This window comes from Pyxicephalus adspersus, chromosome 12 (assembly GCF_032062135.1).
Source record: "Pyxicephalus adspersus chromosome 12, UCB_Pads_2.0, whole genome shotgun sequence".
Taxonomy (NCBI): Eukaryota; Metazoa; Chordata; class Amphibia; order Anura; family Pyxicephalidae; genus Pyxicephalus; species Pyxicephalus adspersus.
The window spans coordinates 27,960,981-27,986,112 of record NC_092869.1 but is presented as its reverse complement, the minus strand read 5'-3'; the positions used below and the strand labels follow the sequence as shown (position 1 = coordinate 27,986,112).

The 25,132-nt window shown below is 37.3% G+C and overlaps 1 protein-coding gene across 10 annotated transcripts in view; it reads left to right on the top strand.

Annotated features, from left to right (window-relative positions):
• SMOC1 (SPARC related modular calcium binding 1) overlaps positions 1–16,491 on the top strand; it is a 117,986-nt gene extending 101,495 nt beyond the window's left edge. For 9 of the 10 annotated variants that reach the window (XM_072428907.1, XM_072428905.1, XM_072428903.1 and 6 more), the window contains 6 exons: positions 1,889–2,081; positions 2,163–2,245; positions 10,569–10,674; positions 11,590–11,837; positions 15,809–15,862; positions 16,027–16,491. In XM_072428907.1, coding sequence (XP_072285008.1) covers positions 1,889–2,081; positions 2,163–2,245; positions 10,569–10,674; positions 11,590–11,837; positions 15,809–15,862; positions 16,027–16,043 — 701 coding nt within the window. In that variant the 3' untranslated portion in view covers positions 16,044–16,491. The remainder of the gene's footprint in view (positions 1–1,888; positions 2,082–2,162; positions 2,246–10,568; positions 10,675–11,589; positions 11,838–15,808; positions 15,863–16,026) is intronic. The other variant, XM_072428902.1, reaches the window with a different exon arrangement.
• The last annotated feature ends 8,641 nt before the right edge of the window (positions 16,492–25,132 follow it).

Sequence of the window (25,132 nt, the reverse complement as noted above, 5' to 3'; positions counted from 1 at the left end):
GGATGAAGCAAAGCCCTTTTACAAGAACTTTTTACAGCGATGTTCATATTTACATAAGATAAAGGGAAAAACACAAAAAATGTTTTTACAGCCCCTGCTTTCTGAGCAGTTTAGTAGTGTTCTATGCATAGTGAGGGTTGTGTTTTAGTATGAATAGGCCTGCGCTGTTATAGCTAAATATACTGATTATATAGAAGACAAGTATGCTGTACTGCCATACTGTTTGAGTAATGTGTGTAAGTTGGCTTAAACTCCAACTGGACTCCATCCAAGCAACCTTGTCCTCTCATAACTCACCTGCATTCTCCTTTTATGGATACGAGGGGACATGTCACTGTGAATATGTTCCCCTGGTCTCATAACTAATTCATTCTGTCTGAGCTGCAGAAGCTTTCTCCAGTTACAATAATGACGCCAAGACTTGGATTGGCAGTCAGTTTACTGGATAGGGCCAAGACAAGGCTTTTTGGGGCTATACTACTCTGTCATGCAGCCAAAACCTTTCTGAGCTGTGAAGCTGCTTGTATACCAAAAAGGAAAGTCAAAGACGTGATGTTGAGTTAAATGTTGTGTGATCACATTAGGTATAGTACTAGTAGTCTGGACATACCCTGCTGGTTTTTGTGCATGCTATACCTGGCTCATTCAGCGTGATAACACCTAGTCAGTTGAGTAGCTTTTATGAAGTTAACTGTCTCAGGTAACAGGGTAGGATCTTGCTCGGTTTCAAAAAATGCAGGTGTATTCCTCTAGCTCATTATAAGCATAGCTAAGTCACTGAGAACTAGTGTGTACATTTGCAATTCTTTGCCTTGCATTTACAAGTGTTTGACTTGTATTAAGTAATAAAAGCATTGTCCAGGCTGACATAAAAATGGCTTTAACGGATTTCAAGTGCCTTGAAGCTTGCCATTAACTGAGCACTCGTTAGGAAAGTAGTTGACTGGTGAAAGGTTCCCTGTACCCCTAATACACAGAGACATACATTAGTAGGGGTTGTGCTACAAATACCTGGTTAGTTAGAGAAGTATTTTTTGTATCGAGCTGGTCCGTTGTATGAACATTACCTACCTCCCAATTACCGCTGCACAGAATATAAACTGACTTCTAGAAGTTATATATCCAGGTCTTTTTATTGGCATGCAAGCATATCTAAGCTAGTGTTGATTGTGAGCCTATTAACCCCCCAGAGACCTGTCTCGCTGAGCTTTCAAGCATTATCCATAAAGACAAAGTGTAAGTCAATAGAACACATCCAAAACCCCTTCAGACTATAGTTGATTCATGTTTGCAATCCATCTATTAGGAACCCAGAGGGGGGTCATCCTTCCAAGACTCCCCTTTTAGTTATGCAGAGATGGTAAAAGTCATAGAGCTTCATTATATTTGAACAAATAGCCACAATACCAGTCTTCTGTTGCAGGAGGAATAAGAGATTCCAGTGTCAGGGTGGATGAAGGGAGTTCTATATTCTTCATGAAGGAATCTCCAACAGGGCTGGACTTTGTAAAAAGTATTTTTTCTCTTTAGGTCAACACATCTTGTTTCTTACCTCAGTTTCCCTAGAGGACCATCACGTTTAAAATAAAACAGCTACCAATTGTATTCACTAATATATAAATAAGAGCCTTTACACAGAACCAGAAACCATTAATATTGTATGCAGTTAGTTTTGTGTTTTATCAAATTTAGGATACATGTCAGTATTTATTTGTGGGAATGCTGTGCAAGCTTTTGTAAGTGTAAATGGGAGCATATGCTCCTACTCTATTACATGTACACATTTATCTTAGAGAATTTTAAAAAATCAATTTTATGCAATATATTTACTTATCCTATAACAATGCCTATATATTAATTATGGACATGTGTGTGTTTTTTTTAACAGAGAAAGTGAATTCCTGTGACCAGGAAAGGCAAAGTGCCCTGGAAGAGGCAAGAGAAAATCCACGAGAGGGAATTGTAATCCCAGAGTGTGCTCCTGGAGGTCTATACAAGCCAGTGCAGTGTCACCAATCCACCGGCTATTGCTGGTGTGTTCTAGTAGATACAGGACGTCCCTTACCGGGAACATCTACACGGTAAGTTATCTTTCAGCTTCTGTAGCAAAAGACGGACAGGCCACAACACCTGATATTTTGTTATAATTTCATGTAATGCAGATATGAAACTCCAGTGTGTGAAAGCGATGCAAAGTGGAAAAATACTGACACAGAGGATCCATTTAAAGACAGAGAGTTGCCAGGTAAAAATAATTTTTAGTCATTATTCTTGTTTTAGATGACATCTGACTGACTGAATTACTAAAGTAATTATTTCCATATAAATAAGGTAAGACTGGAATCCAGGCACCTAGTCATGGGACCTCAAAATCCTTTTCGTAACCTATTATTATTAACATTGGGATTTACTATCTTCTATTACAGGCCCACTACTGTAAAAACATATCTGGTGTTTCTAAATGTTAGAAGCCACTGAAACTGATTTTAGAAACTTTATTGTGATCTTTGAGGATAGGGAGGAATACTTCTCCCACCTCCTAAAATACTGCATATGCAGCCTCCCCCCTTACGATACTATAAATTTAAAGAAAGGAGAAGGAAAGCAGGTTTTGCAGCAGGTTTTTTGCACCAAATCAAAATATATATTGTGCTTAAAATAAATAATAGAAAATGTGACTTTTTAGACAATATAAAAGTACAATCATAAAATTCAGTTGTTATGGGTCTTTCCCATTATCATCGTGGGATATGAGACCATATAGCTAGACACAGATATTCCCTGAGTGATTTAAAAGAGAACGCCCATTATCCTGATGCGTTTCGCCGACTGGCTTCTTCAGGGCATGTGCAGAGACTGTTTATATAATGTGTTATCGTGGTGGTTCTTCCTTGGAAAGAGGGTACTCATTTAAGGGTTACTAGTGTTCCAAATGGCTTCCGGTTCAAACATGAAAAACGGCAAGGGAATGGTTAAGATAAACTGTCCAGAGCGTGCAGCAGACCAAACGGTCTCATATCCCATGATAATAATGGTAAAGACCAATAACAACCAAATTTTATGATTGTACTTTATTATTGTCTAAAAAGTCACATTTTCTTTTATTTGTTCAAAGCACAATATATATTGTGATTTGCCACAAACAAACCCTTCTTTCCTTCTCCTTTGATTTGTGATCTTTGAGGATAATTTAATGGGAATGTATTACTTTATAGTACCTTCAGCCAGAGAATATTATTATTATTTATAATAGTAACACTAATAATATTAATATTAAACAGGATATATATAGCGCCAACATAGTATGTAGCTCAGTACATTAAATAGGGGTTGCAAATGACAGACGAATACAGACAGTGACACATGTTAGTGTTTTAGGGCACATTTACTTATAAAGTAATAAAGTAAAGTAATAAAGTAATGCCCGTAGTCTGTGAACATGTTCACTTTACAAGCCAGTGTTAATAGGTTTCTCTCTTAATACTATGGGGTTGCAAAAACTTCCTAAAACAGGTCAAACATAGATCAGAAAGTGATCATCTGAAGGTCCAATGCACAGAAGCTTCCCAATCTGATGTCAAAAGCACCCCACATTTTTCTAATAAAGCCCATCGACACTGGCCTAAAATGAATAATACAATTTGTTCTAAAATGTGGAAAAAAACATACTCCTTGATTTTAAAAGGAAATAGCTATATATATATATATATATATATATATATATATATTGAAATACCAAAAAGTGTATAAATGTGAAGAAAACCTGTATGAGCTTTATAAAGTTATTGACATTTCAAAGCCAATAATTCCTGACAAACATATTATAAAATCATATGCTTTAATTTTTAAAGCCCAGCATTATTGCAAAAGACTCATCATGTTCAAAGTTTGTATGGACTTTTGTGGTTCTTTTACCACTCTAGATGTATCTAACCACATCCTAATGCAGGTCAAAAATATAAATCCAATGAACGATTTTTTCAGTGTGGTTATTTGTAATATGGAAAATAATAATTCTTTGTAACAATACACATATGCTTTTGATTTGCTTGACCTTGGCATTTGGAAAATTGGAAAGATATTTGCTAAGGAAAGAAATACATTTTGGTGGTATTTATTTTGCCGTAACCAAAAAAAAATCTTCTTTAGCAAAAAAATGATTGCTTTATAATGCTTTCTAACCTTCTGTATTTTCCTTTTTAAAGAATTGTTGTCTTTAATTGTATTTGTCTATTTTTTTTTTACATTCAAGGCTTAAAGTGAACCTGAGAAGGCTTTATAATTAAAATTATCTGCATGTTCTTGATAAACAATAAATGTTTTAATGCAAGCAATCACTGTCCCCTGTAGCGTAGCCCATCCCTTTTTCCCACTTTGCCATCTCTCATGGCTACACTTTCTTCTGACAGTTGACTTTAAAAACTCCAGTGTCAGACACAAGTAGATGCATGGATACCATTCTTTCTGGGATTGGTGGCTAGACCTCAGCACTGTCACATTGTACGTTCTCTTCATGGCTAGAAGTACCGGATACTGCCTCAACTATGACAAAGATGGGTGATAGAAAAAGGGTAACTTCCTGGCAAACACGCTGCCATTTTCCCTCAAATAGGCAGGGTGACAGTGTCTCCTTAAAGTAGAACTCCAAACAAATATGGAAAAAAAATTTCATCTGCTAATGTATAAAAGCATTTCAAAGTACAAAAACTTAATCTGCCATTTTCTAAATACCCCATATGTTCATAGTGGGATAAGGGCAGCATTCTTAACCAATCAAAGCTTCATTGCTTTGCATCATGCGGTCAGTCTAACATTTTGATCTAGCTTGCAAGTAGGGAAAGCACATGGATGACCTCAATAATGTACGGTTTCTTCTCCATTATCCACTGTGGATATGGAAAAGAGAAAAATATTTGGAAATTAGAAAAGGATAGGTTACTAGCAAGCAGAACTTCAGCATTAATACCTACTCATTTTATCCTGTTTAATAGGTAATAATACCTTGTGGACACAAAATACTTACTAAACCTGTTGTGGCCTCACATAAAGTGTTTTAAACTCCACACCAGGCACTCTATGATCCCATAATGATCCACCTGCCACCTTAATCTACCCGTACAGTAAGTCAGGGTTGTGGCCAGGGGTGCGAAAGGTACTATTTGTCATTGAAGGGTGCCTTGTGTACAGCTGTAGGGTCAATTTGCTTTGTGTGACCCAGAAACAGGTTTACTATAAGCTAATATAAACTCCTGAAACATACAGAGCTGGTGATTTTCACAAGCGTCTTATGAGGTTGAACCTGCAGTTTTTAACAGTTCCTTGGCTGCTTTTAATATTACTGTTCATATAAACGTGTTATGAAGCTCTCAGGCATTTATAACAAAACTGTATTTTCTTCTAGATCTATGCAGGAGGTTAGAATAAAACTGGTGGGGACACAGATGTAATTTATAGTATTTCTCTACTGTGCACACTGGCCAAGATTTCAGCAAAAATTATACCTAGATTTGGCTTTATCCCCATATAGTAGTACAAATAAAATAAATATAAGCAGTAACATTTATATCAAAAGGATAAATTGAGCTGTTACATTATCTGCATAGTTACTGGCAGTAACATATAGAATTGATTTCACAGCCTTTCTGAACCTTATACATTTTTTTAGTTTGCCTTGGCAAGTCTGCCAGTTTTAACCTCAAACACCTGGACTCCACGAGTCATTCTGTAAACTCCACACAGGAGAAAATGTTGCTGGAAAGCCTTGTTTGAAATAAGAGCGTGTCCATGCTGAATAATGCTTATGAAAGATCTGCTCGGGGATAAAATCACTGGTTGGGTCATTTGTATTGCTTAAAACACCTTTTCAGTGAAAGGTTGTGTTAGAAAGTATAAGCCAGGGCTGTGTGCATTTGAGTATAAATCTGCAATGTTATACAGGCATCCAAGAGCAATAATATTTTCTTTTGAATATTTTGTGCCATTTTGTATAATCAGTCCCACCAAATGTGCACAGTGTGCCTTTTACTGATTTTGCACTTGTGCCTATTTTGTGTGCATTCTAGAGATAAACATGGATCATCTGGCATTTTAAACATTTGCCTGTTTCTATCAATATGATTTAGGGGTTAGAGACAAATAAACCAAGCCACACGTGCATGTCATTCTGTTTCCCTTTGTAAAAACAAGATTTATTTTAGCAATGAGATCAGTGGTTATTATAAATTTAGAAGATCAATGTGCTTTAAAGCTGAATTAAAGTATGCCTTTTTTAATGCAAACACTTTGAAAGTTAAAAATAGTACATACAATCATACTTACTAATCTGTTTTAGGTTTTGCTGTATTTATATTTATATTACCCACATAACATCATGCAGAGCTTATTCTATGTACTGCCTCAGCATAAATGGTAGAAGATGAAGGTAGTGATACCATCCAAAGGAAGTTGTATAATTATTCCTTCACAAGAAGGAGAAGAATCTGTAAAAACTGCTTTTACTGGTTGCCAATAGTGGTTGTGTAAGTCCTAATATTTTCCTTTCTTCTTCTCTTTTATCAGCCACTTGTTACTTGTTTTGCTAAATGCAGCTATAGATCAAATGTGATTGCAAGACACAAGAAGCTACACCAGGGGTAGGCAAACTTTTATGGCCACTAGGCCATTTCAGGGGTGGCCGGGAGTACTTTAGGCCGGACTATGAGTCCCGCCCTAATGAATCCGCCCACTAACAGGAAACACCCCCTGAAGTGAAATCTCTCTCCTCCGTATGCATATCAGAGGAGAGGGATTTCCCTGTAGGGAGCCTTCCCTATTTACCATGCCGACGGAATATCAACGCCGGCCGTGGTAAATAGGGGAGCAACAGCAAGGAGGCGGAAGCGGAGCCCCTGTGGCTCCGATAGTTCCTAACGCCCCCTGACAGATCTGGCCAGCAACCCGCGGCTCTGTAGCTGGCAACTAACGGCTGAGCTGTATCTTGCCTAAAGGTCGGAGTTTGCTGACCCCTGAGCTACACTATTCTTTGAATTGATAGTCCCTGCTCTGCATATATAGGAGCATAATAACATAGTAAGCAGTGTAATGACCTCGGGCCAAGCTAATGTGTTACAGAGAATTGTACATGAGCTATACCTACACAGAAGAGAAAGTCAGAAGACAAATGGTTTTGGAACAGTGGCTACAGGGTCATACTGGGGACCTGCAACAGCTCCTTGCCATTTAATGCAACTCATTGCTTTGTTACTTGACAAAAAAATATTTTTTAGTGCTATTGTAGTGCAATTATGCCTTTAAATCATCAGTCCACAAGACATTGTTTCTGAAGCCTAGTATTTGCCTATATATTCAATAGCAAACTGCAGTCTCGCTTTTATGTTTTTTATGGACAACAAAGGCCTTTTCCTGGCACACCTCTTTTGCAGGTTAAAAAAGGTCAGCTGTTGGGCTAAGTTTGCTGGGTCGTTTACTCAAATCTAATTGTAGATTATTTTCATTACAATTGTGAGATTTATTTCGATTAATTTTTCATTCTTTTTAAAACTCATAAGCATCCACCACTTTCCTTACGTGGTTCTGAGAAAGCTCTTTTGATCTGTGCATTATGACATCACACACATCAATAGCAAAGAGAACAACAGACTAACAAAAACTGGGGGTTCAAATAAGAAATAAGACAGTTTCTACCAGCAGACTCTCTAAGGAGGTTTTTAATATTGGCAACTATTCTGGAACACCTGATTTTTCTTTTATGGATTTTAGTGATGGAAGAGATGGTAAATGTAAACTATTACAATGTTGTACTTTTTTTTTGTACACAAGAAATCTGCATTTTTTGGGGTTTTTTATCTGTAGGCACTGATCTTTGAATAATGATCTAACATTTACTTGTTCAAATATGCAAACAAAATGTAACAATATTCATGACTGTATGTCACAGTGGAATATCATGTAGGCCGCACTCTCTTTTCCTCACGCCACTGAACTGCTACTTACATGTAATATCTAGCCTGCATCAGCCCAATACAGAATTAATGGGGGCAGCCGTATGCAGTTTACTTCTTACTGCTGCCTGCGGTGTAGCAGTTTGGGAAGCCAAGTGGCTAGCAGTGGTTCCTGCCTTAGTAACTGCCATGCCTTTGGTAAAAGTTGTTAGTGAATTCCTAAAATTCTAACTTCTCAGCAGAGTTAAAAAATTACACCTGTTTAGACAATAATATTATTTACACTGTAACATTATGCAATTTAATCCTCCTACATTGTAATGTGTTTGTGTTGCCACAGTTTTTGTTCTAAATACATGATTCCCAACTTGTAGAAGGACAGAACATCAGTTTATGCTATGTTTCCTTAAGTTTGGTGGTCTAACTGTTCTTGTGGACTGGTCTTCAAGGGTAGGTGCAGTTGGTCTGGCCTCCAGAGGCATGCACACTTGCAAACCTGTGCTCTCAGCATAGATCCAACTGGTTTAGTATTTGTTCATGGGTTGGAGTTAGGATGTTTTAGACTTTAGGAAAAATAAGACATACATCTTACAATGTCTGCACTGTCGTAAACAAAAAAATGATGACCTCAAGTGAACAATTTTTTGGGGGCAAAAGTAAGATTAATATACAAACAGTTGCCTGTCTGCGAATAATTGTTTTATCCTCTGAAAAATAGTCATGTGGGACTACTAAAGAGTGTCGTTACATAATATTGTTACCCGATCTGGCCAACGGCATACTGAAAGACTTGCCTTACATCAAGTCATATGCAACCTAAGGTCAGTAGTGGTTAAATTTCTAATGCTTAGTAATTTGTAGCAATCAGCAGGAAATAGCAGTGTAATCTAGAGACACTGGTATGATCTGGTCAGTAAATGGCTTGCTAAGAGTTACATTACTAAAGACACTGTGAAATATTGTTAGTCTCAATAGTTTTAATTATCATGTGTAAATTATGTCCTAAATATATCACATTTGGAGAAAATGCACATAATCTAACTGCAAATGATTTATGAGCTCAGTTCTTTTCCATTTGACAAATTACTCTTCTAGTGCAGCACTGTAGGGGTTAAGAAGGGTTGCTTATGTCGCCAGCAGGCTGATGTAAAGTAGCACAAGCTAAGAAATTCTTCTAACAAAAGCAGTGCTTGGTCCATAAGTTACACAGACAGCTGAAATGAAAAGCATCTGTGTTTCTCTTTGCTCTGTTCTCAATCTCAGCTCATTGTATGAGAATCTGACCTTCCTACATGGATTAGAACACTGTTGATGTTGCAAGGAGAATAAAACTAAGAGGGGCTCAAGGATGAATGCAAAATTACCTTGTTCACTGCGACCAGCTACAAAAACATAATGAAAGCCAAATGAGTTGGCTTTAACTTCCAATAGTCTAGAAACTGATAGATGCAAAAAGAGAATAATATATGCAGGATTATCCGATGAGCCAGAAAACCCTTAACACATATAACATACACATGTATTGTCTTAATTTACATGTATGAAAATAGTTTAGTATAGGATATATTAAGGCATGAAAATAGTTTAGTATAGGATATAGTAAGGCATATAGCAAAAAAAAAAGTTTGTAACTGGTCCCCATCCAGAGGCTTCATTAGGTGTGGCCTAAAACATCTTGTTTTCACACATATTCATATTTTTATTATTAATCTTTTATACATATATGATAAACAGTAGAAGGTTACAAAGCCAAGGTAAACTTGTTAGGAATACCATATACAAGTTATGTCATGGTTACAGCAATATCATTCAGGCATCTGGTTGTGATGCCACCTTTCCTAGAAAAAAATATTGTTTGTGATATTTCTATGGTTAATCATACAAGAAAATTGTGTGTGCTGTACTAGCCACATACTAACATGATTAAATAAAGTTTATTAAACATTCATACTGAAATTAAAAAATAATCCAATAGGCTATAATCCCCAATTGTGTAGTAGATAAAGTCGGTTCTTACTTATGTGGTAAAAATCCCAGTGTTTATGGATATGGGCACACATTCATGTCCTGTTTTCCTCTGAAGTGTTTGGGTCAGTTGCCATTGCACATGGATTGTGAAAATCAGAGTGCAACAACCCTACATAAATGATCCAGCTATGTTTTTTTAGTATACAATCAGTGTCTCCCCAACTATCAAACACATGGAGGTTCAGATGGGCAGAGGCACATGTTTTAAAACGCCTAAATGAGTCAACTTAAACCCCAAAGGGCTAAAAATGGTATACTGAGCTGAACTTCATGCAGGCTACAATCTCCTGACAATTTTAGTTATTTCTAACATCAAATTTAACGGAAATCAAATGAAGGGTAAATAATCACTTGTGATTGCTTTTGTGTATCCTTTATCCTGTCTTTCAAAAAATCAAGCTTCTATAATATGAGTCATCTGATAGAGACTAGGGTAGGTATAGCTACCTTAGATTAAGGAGCCTGTTTAAGAAAAAAGTATAGCTATACAGAAAAAAACCAGCTTTGTAAATAGGTTTAGCTGTCAAAACTAATATTTTCTCATGAACAAAATAACAACGTTGTTGGCACTTACCATTATGAATGTTTTTAATTTCATAGGGTGTCCGGATGGGAAGAAGTTGGAGTTTATCACAAGTTTGCTGGATGCTCTTACTACAGATATGGTTCAAGCCATCAACTCTGCTGCCCCAGCAACAGGCGGCAGGTCAGTTATCATATATAGGTTGGGCATGGACCTTGCATAAGGACAACAATACAAAACACTTACATGTGCTAATATACCACTTTGAGTGCTCACCAAAGTGAGCAGTCACCTTTATGAACACCTCACCATAGCATCCTATTAAAACAAGCTTCTGTTATCTGAGTCACTCAGTCTGTGTGGTATGGGGCTCTAGGAAATTCTTTAAAGCGGTGCTTTGTGGTTACATTTATGAAGAGACTTAACATGTAGGACTGCCAAGAATTTTACTTTTATGGCTTTTATGACTTTTAAGGGAAACCAAGAGGCAGGACAGTGTAAGTGTGTCTATAGCTATCCCCTTAGGCTGTAACCACACAGACTGTATCTTGCTAAGAAAACCTGTATTTCCGTGCTGAAACATTAAAGAACTAAGCACTGTTTGTGTCTAAACAAACTATTGTAGCTACCTGTAACATAGCTCTATTCAACATTTTCCTGTAAATGAAACCTAAAGTGGACCTGTCCACAAAAGTCTATGACTGTACAAACATTACTAATAAAGTGCAGGTTCCTTGTAGAGCTTAAAGCTACCAACACATGGATTCAGAACAGATGGCAGAGACAAAAAGGAATGGACCTTCCCTGAAAAGTAATCAGCCTTACAGGTTTTACCCATAACCAGTTATCCAACATTAGATCATTAATAAAGTATGTAAGCCAGAGGTTTGTACACAGCTTTACACCACTTCTCATAATAATAAAGAAGAATTTCCTTTCCACCTTTATAGTGTATATAATCTACACTCAAGTGTGTATAGGTTTTTCTACGGTCCCCAATTTGTGTGGTTGGGTTTTTTTAAAAGTAAAATGTTGGTACATTGGTAAATACGGCACAAATCATACACATGAAGTAATTCTAGGAATATCTTTCTTCAGATTCCCTGAACCAGATCCCAACCATACTCTAGAAGAGCGTGTGGTTCTCTGGTACTTCAATCAGCTAGACAGCAATGGCAGTGAAGACATCAATAAGAAGGAGATGAAACCTTTTAAGAGATATGTAAAGAAGAAAGCCAAACCCAAGAAATGTGCCAGGAAATTTACTGACTACTGTGACCTAAATAAAGACAAATCCATCTCACTCACAGAGTTAAAAGGATGTCTAGGTGTTCGTAAAGACCCAGGTAAGAAAATAAATTATTTTTTACATATAAACCTGGCTTTGCAACAAAAATGTTATCACCTACAACATCAAAGTCTCAGTTATGTTTAAGATCATATTACTTCAATCCAACAGGCCCTTGGTCAAGTACCATGCATAGCACACAGCCACCTACTCATCGTGATGCTAGCTGTCAGTAACATGTAAAATGTTTTGGGCTGCCATTTAACTGCCAAAGGGAATTTGCAAGAGTCTTAAATAGAGGTACAATAGTGGGTGACTGAACCCAAGGACAGATGCACCAGAAAGTAATATGAATTGTGGGTGGTGTTAACATTTTTAATTATCAAAACAAAAATGTAAATACATATATGTTTTTAAGAGTGTGCTGGCTCAACTCTAAACTGCAGCAGGCTTTCGCATTTATTTAGTAGTCAGTTTCCAAACATTGGAAAGTAATCACAGCTCAGTCTGCATGGCCATCGCTCCAATTACACTTTCTTTAGTGTAAAAATATGAACCAAAATATTATGTGTAATAGTGCTATAAGTTGAACCAATCACATGCTGTCTAAAGTAGGTAAGGCAATTCCTAATGTAAAACTCACTTTTTGTGTGTTGTGCATGAGCTTTGTGTTGGAATGTCTACATTGCATGCAGTGCTTTAGTCTAGTATTGATTTTAGAGCAATGCACAACTTATACACAAATACATACTCAGAGCAACCCGTGATCATTCACATTATCAAACTATGCAGCATAATAAGTTATGAAAGGTTTGTCTAACTTTATCACTATTTTGCTGCTATTTGTGGCTAATTCACAGTAAAGGTGATCAGATAGGAATCCCTACATACAGCAACATTCTGTGAAGGATGTTAGTTCGTTACAATAGGTATTGGAGGTACTTCAGTCTTGGTTTCATTCATTCAGTTAGTTGCATCATCTATGCTTATGGTAATTTTGTGGAGAGAGATATCTTATCTTGTTTTCATGTGAATAGTTGTAGGATTTCCAATAATCTCTTTACTTCTTTTCAGGTCTCTTTGTGCATAATAGCATATGTCTCTAAAACTGGAAAATTTATATGGTGGCATTGTATGTATTTTGTAGCATAATATCCAATTTGCAGTTAATAAATAAGGTTGTGTTGTCATCGTCATGGAGAATACAGCGTAGTGCTGTCTGTGGTATGCATCATGTAGGGTGAAGTAAACTTTGTCTGCAAAGGAAAATATATCCAAAGTGATCGATCTAGTTCAACATTCCTGTAAACTGCTAGCAGCAGACGTAGAGAAAGTACTTGTCTGAATAGCTTGTACATTTTTTGTAAGAGGCAGTCTAGCATGAGGCATGCTTGCAGCATATTGTGATATCATTAGTGATTTACAGCCAGTCATACAAGGAAGATGAATTCATATAGTCCCCCATTTCTACCCCAAATAATCTGCCTTCTATTGGTACTGCTTAGAAAAATAAATTCAGGGAATAATTTTGCAATCCACAGCAGAAAGGTAAAGTGTTTTTTTAGGTAGTAGGGACTGATTGTAGCATTTTTGCACACTCCAATAATACAGCCTTTCTCACCCTTTTTATGAAGGAGGAACCCTTAAAAAAATGTTCAGGTCTTTGGGGAACCCCTTCTATAATTATTATCTCCAGCTCCCAGTACATTACCATAGAGGTCAATGTGAAGAATGATTCTTACATTGCTGGCCAATAGGAAGAATGTAATCCTTACAGATAGCCAAAAAGATGATTGGTGTCACTTAAACGGAGAGGCATTAATTGAATATTGATCAAGCATTTCTAGAAGAACCCTGGTTGAGAAGCATTGCTCCAATACATTCTACACTTTTACATCTCCTGATCATTCCATCACAAATATCTAATTTCCAGTGTTTCAAGATCTTACCTTATAGCCAAGACTAATAGATGAATGGTTAGCAATCTTGAGTTGCTGCCCTGTGGTCCTTACAAAAGTCTTACAAAAAAAATAGTGGTAGAGTCTTACAAAAAAAATGCTATTTTTGAGATTGTATGAACTCCAAAAACTTTTTATGGACAATATGTTTTTTATAAGCTGCCCTCCTTATTTTATTTTTCCAAATACTTACACATTTATTTCATAGAATCAAGCAAATATACTGTGGATACTGGGGAGCTGTAGGTTGGAATACCGGCCCTACCATTCCTTTTTCTAATACCAATTCAGGTGGGGCAGATTCCCCAGGAGATATATGTTAGTTATAGAGTTATATGTGGGATATCTTTTCAGATGTCAGAACTTAACCTTTAAAGCACTCCTTATGCATTGTGTAATAGGTTATATTTGTACAAGCTTATTTTACTTTGTTTTGCCTTGGAAGAACAAAGAAATTTTTGCTGCAAATTCCTCTCATTATGTGGACAGACCATAGAATGTGGAAACAAGAAACTCATGTTGCTTGTTCATATTTTATCATTTTTACACTGCCCTAACCAGTGCGACTGTCTGCTGTAGGGGTTAACAGTACTGGATCTTGGAATGTAATCATTATAATTGTATCAGTAATAGAAAACAGAGCTAATCTATCTCTAACAGATAATAGCAGAAAATGTTAAGTGGAGTCTGGTGAGATTTATATTATGTCATCATAATAACTCTCATGTTATCACAGCCGTCCAAAAATCAGCATTACCACCACATGTACATATATAGATGAAAAGGCGTATAATTATTACTTGCTGCGTAACAGCCATAATGCTAAAACTAGATTAGATCAATTACTAAACCATTTTCTGATGCATTTTCTGTAATTTTGGGTTTGTGGTTTGGTTGCATGCAAACAGACTTTTTAGTTGGTGTTATGTTGCCATCTAGTGTTAAGTTTAGTAAATGCAATGTGACTTACGTGGTCCAAAAATAAAGTAAAATGTATTTGCTTTTTAGGTATCACTATATAAGGTGTTAAAACGGAACTGATTTGCTGAATCTAGCTAAAAGCCTTTTAATTCCCAATAGAAGTTTTAACAAAAAAAAAAAATAAAGCAAACATTCCTATGAAAGGAAACATCAGTTATTGATCCATGTTTCTAAAAAATATGAGTTTCTTAGTCGGTTTTGATCCAGTGGCTTCGATATTCTCTCAGAGTATGAGTAATCATATTTGGAGATTGTTGGCTGCATGCTTGTCCTGGGTCAGTTACTCAAAGCAAAGCATTCTAAATAAAATGTTAGCAATGGTGCTCTATTGAATGTGTTCTCTCAAGACATGCTTCCTTAGAGATATGTGTTCAGAACCCCCCGATTGGAGCTGTGCAGAAATTTTAAGGGAAACAATATTGGCTTGGGACCAATTTTAATATAGTTGTGTTAATTTTTAGTTGTTGTATCTATCTCACCGATAAACATTTAATACATGATAAAGGATTCTAGTGCATTTAGGGTTAGCTAAAGACACTATAGAACTGACAATTTTTCTTAGAGCAGAGAAAAGGTGTAGAGTGAGGGGGGAGTCACATTTCTCCCCAGGAAGCTCTGCCAGTGGGGGTGGCTGAATGTTAGGTTTCTAAACAAGCAGGGCCTGGAATATACAAAATTCGGAACTCTGGTGCAGAAAAAGAATCATAGACAATCGTCAACTGACTTCCTAATTGTATTGCATATCCCTACATTTTTACTTTTCAGTATTTATACTACTTTATATTTGTCAATACTATATTTGTTATAGTCCTAATAAAGGGGTATCCATTGAACCCCTGAAACGTTTGAACTTATATGTCATAAGAGTCTAAATTAAAATGAATCTGGACTTTTTACTTTCTTCTTTTAGCATGTTCCTTCTTTTTCTTAGAGACCTAGTTTGTATGACTTTGGTTTGAGGGGTCAAGACCAATCCACATGTTGGATTTGCTGGTAGTGAACCTTCTCAAGATAACTATGTGAATTCTTGTTGTGTTATATGTTGTCTATGCACAGATTATTTTATGTATTTTACACTTTTGTTTTGTAGGTACTAATGCTGGCAGTTTCCCCCCTGGAAGGAGACCCGGATTGAATCCTTTCAGTGAGTAGTCATGACAAACAAATACAATGCTTTGATGTTCTCCTGAAGCACTGCTGTAACTGCAAAATATTTTGTTTTTGGTGCAAATAATGATATTGGTTATTTTTGATATGAGGCTGCCCTAAATTGGTAACCTAACATCAATGTGTATCCATTTGTTGCAGTAGGTCGCCTAGTGTAGAAGCCTGTACACGTATTATGACGACTGAACAACAGGAAAGGGACTCATTGCATCCGGATCACTCAAAGATGCAGCTGATGGACCTCTCAACGTTTGCACTTTTAAGTGGACTTTATACATAACATTTTTATTCCATTGCCTGATATGGAAACCACAAGAAGATTCTGCCCTTTTCCCTTTTAGATTTTTTTTTATGTTAAAAGAATCTGCTACTGACAAATTAGTAAGTGAATTCATTGTGACTCTGGATAAGAAGAGATTTTTTGTATATAAATGTATATGTAAATTGTACAGTGCCATTTGTACAGGTCTTCTTAACACTTTTGACTTTTATAAAATTCTAGTGGGCACCTCGTCCCTCTTTGCTGGTTTTCATTTTGTGCCTATAGCATTCATGTTTATTTTGCTTGTATTTTGTAAATTAAAAATAAGAATTAAAAAAAAATAATTGTACTGTGATTTTTAACAGGCTGCTTACCACAAAGGTATACCCCTGTTTGTGTGCAAATAGTAATAGAGATTGGCCTTCATTAGAACAATAAATTGAAGCTGAGATTAGCAGAGTTGCAATTAATCAATGGGACACTTGGGACACACATTTAGCTTAATTTTTGTCACTTATATGCAGTGGTCTGGGTGATCCAGCAAACCTAGAATGGATTTCCTAAAAGTACTTGCTATAATTTGACAAATGTTATAAGTCTTGGACTAGATCCATTGCAGGTTTACTGGTTCACTCAGGTTCACCCATGATAGCCTATCTTCCCCAGTTTTGGATAAATCAGGCCCCATGAGTTAGCTTGCCAAGAACCCTGCAGTAAGGTGGAGTCCTATTTGTATTCTATTTATTAATATATATAACAAAGGAACAGAAGCAGAAAACCAAAAATGGATGTGTTGTGAGTTGCATGGGAACAGCACTTGGAAAAGAATATGCTGTTTTAATGCAACAGATGCACTTCAGAGTCTGACACAGACTCTGTGGTGCATCGTACCATTCATTTATATATTATTTATTAATATTCTCTTACAGTAGCTGGCAATGTACCAATGATGCAGTGAATCAAAAATGCAAATGTTGTGAGTTGACGTTGGATGCTGCTTTAACCCAATGCAAGTCAATGGGCTCTATTTATAAAACAGTGAATCAAACATTTCCTTAAATATTCCCTCATGGGAATCTTTCAGGTCAATGTGTTTCAATGGCGGTAATCGATTCCCACCAGGGAATGTATGAGGTAAGGTCAGATTACCTATGTTATAAATAGTGCACAAAGTGTGTGTGGTTGTGCACTGCATTTGAATAATATCAAGTAAACAAGCTTATGTCAAAGGATTGCCGAAAAATTACCCACCTGCTTCTACACTGTCGTCCCATCTCTGGTCATACCAGAAAAGTGTCGCAAGGGTAGGACAGGTCAGTGCTCCCAATAGCAATCCAATTGCTTGAAACTTGCTGCCAGCAAATGGATTGTTACTGGCTATCTTAACTAAACACCTTGATGAGTGCAGCACTGGTTTATATCAGAGTGTCTGAATAGAAAAAAAAATATTTTTAATATCATAATAAATTTAATATTTTCTAGTAACTGCATACATGCATACGTTTACAAGGAAAGTTGTTTGCAAGACGTGTTGCTCATAACTGAATTGCCTATGGAAAACAAAACTGATAGGAAGTACAGATGTTTCTCTAAGCAAAAAAAAAAAATTGATATATAACATTTTATGAAATGAAAGCTCTACTAAAAGAAACATGAAATTTGTCATCACTGATTTCTACACTACAATTTATATAAACAAGTAGAGTAAACACTAAAAAATGGTCATCTAGGACCATACTATATTATTGTTATTAAGAACCATGTATGTATTAGGATATTGGCTGAAAAAATAGAAACGGATATATACAAATTTTAAATTAAAATTATATTTTAAAAAATATAGAGAGAAGTTAACCTGAAGTGTTTATTGCATTTTAGTTTCTGAGTTTTGGTCATTGATATATTATTATTATATTAATTTATCATATTATTTTTAGTTGTGGTGTGAGTTGTGGTTATTTTGATCATTCTCTACAATATGACAATATTCAATATGTCATATACAGATGAAAGTATAAACACTTTTCTATCTGTTTTATAAAACAGTATACCATGTGGGTAATTTTTATATACATCGGTGTCAATTATATTAGTCAATATCTTGGTACATACATAAATGTTCTTATGTGTTATTGCTAATAATATTATTATGGTATATAATCCTCGTTGAGTGTGTTTTCTTAAAATAAAATATTTATATTATTGTGTTTTTTTACCCTGCCTAAATTAATACAATGTAAGTATATATACTTACCTTTCCTGTTACCTGTTGCTGAGCACTGCTCCAATCATGAGAAATGGTCCCCAAAGTTGTCTGGAAAACTGTCAATTCTGGTCTTCCCCATTCTAGGAAGTAATAATTTCCTACAGATTTTTTTGCAGGATGTGAGCAGCGGAAATGTGATTATACTAGTATACAGCGACGAGTATCTGTTTGGGAAGAGTATACATTCATCACTGGATCATTATACTGGAGCTAATACAGACCTAAGACTGTGGGCCCACCTCGGTGTGACAGTGCTTGGCAAATGACTACTGAGGTACTGAACACGGCATCATTAGAGGAAGAACATCACATTCTCCTTCCTACTTTGTCAAACATTTAGAGAAGCGCACTATAGCAGGAAAGAGTAGCAACCAGAACACTTGTTGCATTGGGGCCAGGAAAATTTCAACTTTTGAGTCTCACTGGCTGGTCTCTGGTTTGCTGTTTGTTTTCCTTGGGTGACAAGAGTAGATTCAACCATGTCACTACTTTCGCTATCTTGGTAGCAGATAGGCTAAAGGTCAGACCTGGTTCAGAAAGGCCCTCACAGTTCATGCAGTTCATGCACACATCCAACATGGTCTTCGAAACTTAAACCTTTTTTTGCAACAAAGATATAACATTCAATACATACACCTCCACCTGCTGCCCCTGGCTGGGTGGCCCATGTAGGGCCATTCACCATAAGACTGTGACATCTATTGGCAGCTCTACCAAAAAAAACCCAAAAATACAGTATATTGCAGCATACCAGTCCTTAAATAAGGTGTCTGCATTCATTTTCCTTTTTAGGATTTTTCACATTTTTACTTTCACAGTTCTGCAAAAAAACTTGTTCCTATCCCTAGGTGGCTACATTCACTTCTTCATCTATGCAGTTAGCCATGGCTGCCTTCCAAACTGGACCTCAAACACGTCTGTTCATTTACATTAGTGGGATAATAATGTACAGAAGAAGAGAAAATGTTTTTGCTTCAAGTTCATCACTCAGCAGTGGTGGACATAGCAAACTGTGGGTCCCTGTTCAGAACTGACAAGCCCCCCTCCAGTCAGTGACAGTGGTTCTAGAGAGGGGGGGGGGGGCCTGTTGTCTAAGAAGGGCCCGGGGCCCTCATCCTGCTGCACACTTAGCACCTCCCTATGTCTGCCCCTGTCTTCTAGGAAGTGACAGGGATAATTATCTTGCTAGTGTCCTTGTCACTGATTATAATCAGTTATTTTCTGTGCTTGTTGAAAATATTCTTAGCCTGAAAAAGAATTCTAATGCAGCCATTAAAGAACCAGGTGCCATTAATATATTGCGGTAATGCATGTTTCCATGTGCATACACAAGTTAATGCAACACATGCTGGGTTACCATTCATTCTTAATGACACCCCAAATGCACCTTATTAATAAACTGCAGTGCAATGCATAGTAATGATCTGCAATGTGTTGTTGTGTGCTGAGCCTATATATATTACGCTCCATATTTCTCAGGGATGTCGTGCATTAAAAATAAATATCACCGCAATGCACAACCATCTAGCACATCAATTGCCCCCGCCATCTTGTTTAAAACAAAAGAGTGCCCAGAGGTTTTAGTGGTCGGCCAAATTTCCATGCAGCGGTGAAGTAATAAACCCTAATTTCACAACTTTCTGTGTGAACAAGGTAATGACTGGTAGGCTGCAATATACCAAGTTGTTGTCTATAATAACATATAAGAGCTTTCATTTTTAACTGAAAATATAGTTTGGTTGCTATGGGGAACCTATCCATTCCTAGTCTAGGCCCCATTTATTAGCCTATGCAGCAGCTGTGTGCAGTCATGTGACCATTTACCTCACACACAGCACTGGGATGAGGAGGGTAGAGGTCTGTATATTCCCCGCCATTTCTGAGGTAAAATTAATGTAATTCCTCTATGTGGGGGCATGAATTTGGGCCTTGTTTGTCAGTAAAAGAGGGACTGTTTTTTGTTTTTGTTCTATTATTAAACTTTTTTAGGGGATGGTTAAATGCAGGTAACCTCAGTGGTAGTAAATGAAAAAACAAAGAAAGAATGCTGGTGCAGCCAGCCATACATTTTTTTTTGTTTTTTTTATCATGGGTGTGAAATGGATTTTTTTTTTGTGCAAGACATTACAATGCAAACATTTTGCTGGGATTTTACACTTAGAAAGCTTCAAACCTGCTAGGCTGGGAGTCTAATGAGGAGCCTGCATTCAGCTGGGTTGAAGACAGATCGGCCACTATAACAAAATCTATTGTGTCCTGGTAACTGCTTGTGTTTAATACCAGTATTGATGGCTTTTATTATAATATTATTATTATTATATTATTACTATATATTTCTCCACATTTACATGCAGACCAAGCTGTCCAGCACAGTTACAGTTGTTGTGGAAAGCTATATCAGTATGGAGGATGTTACTACAACCAGCTTTTATCCATGTTGGTTTTAGCCTTTGTTTCCAAAAGAATAAACAAAACTGTTGTTTATTATGTTCTACCTTCCACTGGACCACCTGTGTTTTTTTACCTCCCTGGCGGTCTGAATATATCATACATCCCATGCCCGCCCAGCATCTGTGTCCTCTAGCCTTGCATCCCCGATGTTCACATGCCGGGGATGCAGATGCCAGGCGGGCATCACCGGAAGAAGACATGGGCTCGTGGGGACCAGGTAAGCTTTACAGTTCCACCCCGAGTGTGGCTTAGGGTTACCACTTTTGGTACTGAAAATTAACCCCGCGCCGCACCAGGTGTCACTCAAACAGGAAGAAACTTCCCCCAGAGTGGCGTCATGATGCCAGAAGCCACCCACTGCCCTGAGCCTGTGATGCATAGGTGAGACCTGGTCCGCGGCTCTGGCCGGTGCGCCCCCCCAAGCAGGGTCCTTCTCCTGGCCCCACCGACGGGTGCACCGGCCAGAGCCACAAGTGGGCCGCGGACCAGGGGTTGGAGACCCCTGACTTAACTGATCCATTTATTCAGTTCATCTATTCCCGACACACTCAAGGAAAGCCGAGATTGCTGGGTATTTGGCTGTCCATCTCGGCTTTTTTGATGGATGCCCAGAGTGATCATGTGGGTCGTATTATTGCAGCGGGGACATTGCCTGACCATTTCTTTCTGCAATAATGACCTGCATGATCAAAGATTTTTGAAAGTGGAACTTTAGTTCTTCTTCATCCACTTAATGAGTAGCATACTATCTTTACCAGGCCAATTATTACAGTTCTGTAATACGTTTCTTTGATGGTAAACCCCCCACTCAATTTTTAGTCCATCCTAATTTATTATTATTGTTAGAATATTTTTGGGTTTTAAACAGAAAGTAGGTTATAAAATGAAAATAATTATATTTTTGGTAATTGTTATATGATATGTAATACCATTATATACCCCATCAAATAGTGTGTTTCAAATAGTTTTACATCTGGTGCTTTAGGGTAGTCTAATTTTGCCATTGCCTTTTCAATGATAAAAAAAAATGCCTTCTGGAGTGGTAATAATATGCATTACTAATCTATATTATACATTCCTTTTATGTTCCTATGGGTCTACTAAGTACACATTACTGCAGTGAAAAATGTGCAGGAACCAATTTCCGACCAAGCCGCACTACATTGTTGATCCAAGCAGCTGACACAGACAAATGCTGGTTTATATATGAGTAAAAATAAAATTTCCAGTCTGGTCTAACTTTGTATGCATGCTACTTAAGTTTATTTTATGTGAACCTTTGGCTGGCCTGTGCATTTTTTTAGCACAAGAAAGGTTTAAGAGGTTTTTCAAACAAAATAATGATTATACAGAAGTAAGTCCCTACATTTATAGAATGTATCTGTATAGAAGTAACCATTCCATTTCATTTCAGCGTTTATTAGTCCTGGAATCCCAGGGCCTGCATGTCTAACATACAAAACCTGGTATGAGTATTGTTGGTTTACAAGTTCACCTATAACTCATACCAATTTTTATTAACCTGTGAATAAAAGAAAAGCCAAGCAGATATGTTATGGACAGAAAAGTGTGGGTGTGATGTATTGACTGTGTAGTCTTGTAATGCCCGCCTGACATCTGCCTCCCTGGTGTGTGAATGTTGGGGACGTGAGGCCAGGGGAAGCAGATGCCGGCCGGGCATCTGCGTGTGAGCGTGCAGTTGGGAGGCGGGACTTCCCAAAAAAAGCTGAATTGGATTGTGATTAACAACAAACTTGCCTGTTTAATAATTAATAACCTCACTCTTTTCTATAACACTTGGGATCCGTGCTTTTGTTCTTGGGTGGACCTTGATCCTGCCTAGAAAGCCTTCCTCTTTTTCTACTCTTTTTTCCCTCTAATTGTATTTTTTCATTGTTTTTTTTTTACTGTGGTGACTTGGTGCTTATCATGATCACTACTGGGTACCTCAGAATGGTATTCAATGATACAAATGTTAGGGGGGCTGACTCCAGTTATTTCTTTTATGTGGTCTGAATACTGTTCTACACTGTTATCTTTATTGAAAACTTTAGGACAGAATTAAAGGAGCTGCTATTGCTGACATTGTTGAATGTCTTAAGTTAGGACTGCTTCACCTCTTGAGTATGTTAGTCATCCGGTGTATATATAAAAGCTTTTTGTAGGGCTTGGTAGTGCCAACTACACAACAAAAATTACTAACTTTTCCCAGTACAGATCTCCCTTCCAGTAGAGATTCTGCCCCTGCCAAAACTTCAGCCAGTACAGATTTTTCCCCTCTCTACCTGAAATCCACTCACTAGACCTTCGGATCAAGCAGCAGCAGGTTGGAATCCTTCTCCCGGCTGGCTTGTAAGCAGAGGGCTATCTGTACATGAGGTCTGAGTGGTTGGCTGAACTGGTTACGGTAGAGGAAGAAATCTTCCTTTTAGTTATCCAGAGGCAAAATTAATTTTAGATACCAAAAAGAAACCTTTTAAATAACAGCTTTTTACATGATATAAGATTACCAAGCAATGTAGATGTCTCATATCTCTTAATTACATGCAATTTTTGGGATAAAAGTCAAAGTCTAATTTCTTTTCACGCCTGTGTTTCCCTGTTGATATTTCAATTTGATGGGCATCCTTAAAGAAGAACTAAACTGAAAATGTAAAAAAAAAATAAAATAAATACATTTACCTTCAATCCCGCGGGGCTGTCTTGCATTGGGTTCCGCATCCTCCTGGAGCTGGTGCTCTGGGCGCCGTCATCTTCTGCTCTTCTTCCAGGTTCTTCATCCCACATTACCCGACCCAGGCGCGAGATCAGATGACGTAGGATAAAAAAAAATTGCCGATCTCACTGCGCATGTGTGAGATAGGCAAATTTTTTCTCGAACATGCGCAGAAGGAGTACCCAAGAGCCTCACGCGGGATGCCTGATGTAGGTATCCCGGGAGGCTTTGCACTCCCATTCATTCTCGATCGCCTAGAATTTTTACTTTACAGAACAACAGAATTTTTACTTCTTGTCTACCCTTTTGTGTAACGTGAAATTTCTGAGTTTAGGTACGCTTTAATAAACTACAGAATGGCTCCCTAGGACTGCAGTATTGGGGGGAGACTTTTCCAGATAAAGTTAAACTTGGCATAAAACATCAGTTGCCTTAATTTACTGATCATTTTGGCATGTCATTTTTTTTTCTATGCACATGCATTTTTTTTAATCTTTATTTGAATTGAATATATTTTGTAACAAGTTTATGTTAATACCCCAGAGCATCGACTCTAATGTTAGAATAACATTTTTTAGTGAGATGATATTCATTAACAGTATCTTGTAGAAATCATTTGCTCAAATATCCATCATTTTGAAATCAGTTTTGCACTAGCTTATTTAGTCTAGGGGCAACTTTCATTTGATAGGAAGGATGCCTTTTTGCAGAAGAGTTCCAATTTTTATCTGGAAACTGAAGCAGAGAGTGCTGTTAGGTATTTAGCCTCTGAGGTTTTGTAAAACAATCCAAAAAGCATTTGAATTTTCAAACTCCATGCACATAATGTTTCCCTCAGATTGATTTTACTCCTACAATTTAATGGGTGTGAGAGAATGTCCATTTAAATACATTGGTTTCAGTATGAGATTCCATACAGCTATTAGCTATTGCTATTAGCTATTGAGCTGTATTAGAGGTGATGCTGGTGCGGGGGTTGAAAAACACAGGATACTGGAACGCCAGGGGCCACGTAACTAGTTAGCATGGAGGAGTCTCATTCGTTATTGGATTTAACCAGACAATTTGTTCCACCAACTAAGAAGGGCCACAAGTCTGCAATAGAAAGGAGATAGGTGTAGGGCCACATGACTAGGTGGGAGGGCAGAACAAGGCAGGGACAAATGTGGGGTGGGGGAGGTCAAGGAGAGGGTCAAGGCTAGGATAAGTTGGAAAAGTAAATGAAAAGTGATGAAATGTAATGGTAATGTCTTGGAGGACCTGTAACCTGAATGGGGTAAAGTTGTAAAGGTATGATGTTTGATAACTTTGTAATAAATGACTGAGAGGTCATTTGCACTATACCCATGGGTGTCATTATTGGGTTAAAGGGGGTTTTATGTAAAAGGGGAGAACAAACTATCAATCTGTCGATCATTTCCATGTCAGGTTGAATGAGGTTTTCCTGTGTACACGTGACATTCTCTCACAGCAACGTTTCAGTTTCTTACCTGGATGTTTGATGAAAATGCTCATACCTTGACTGTCAATGTGAGTCCATGTATGTTGTGTC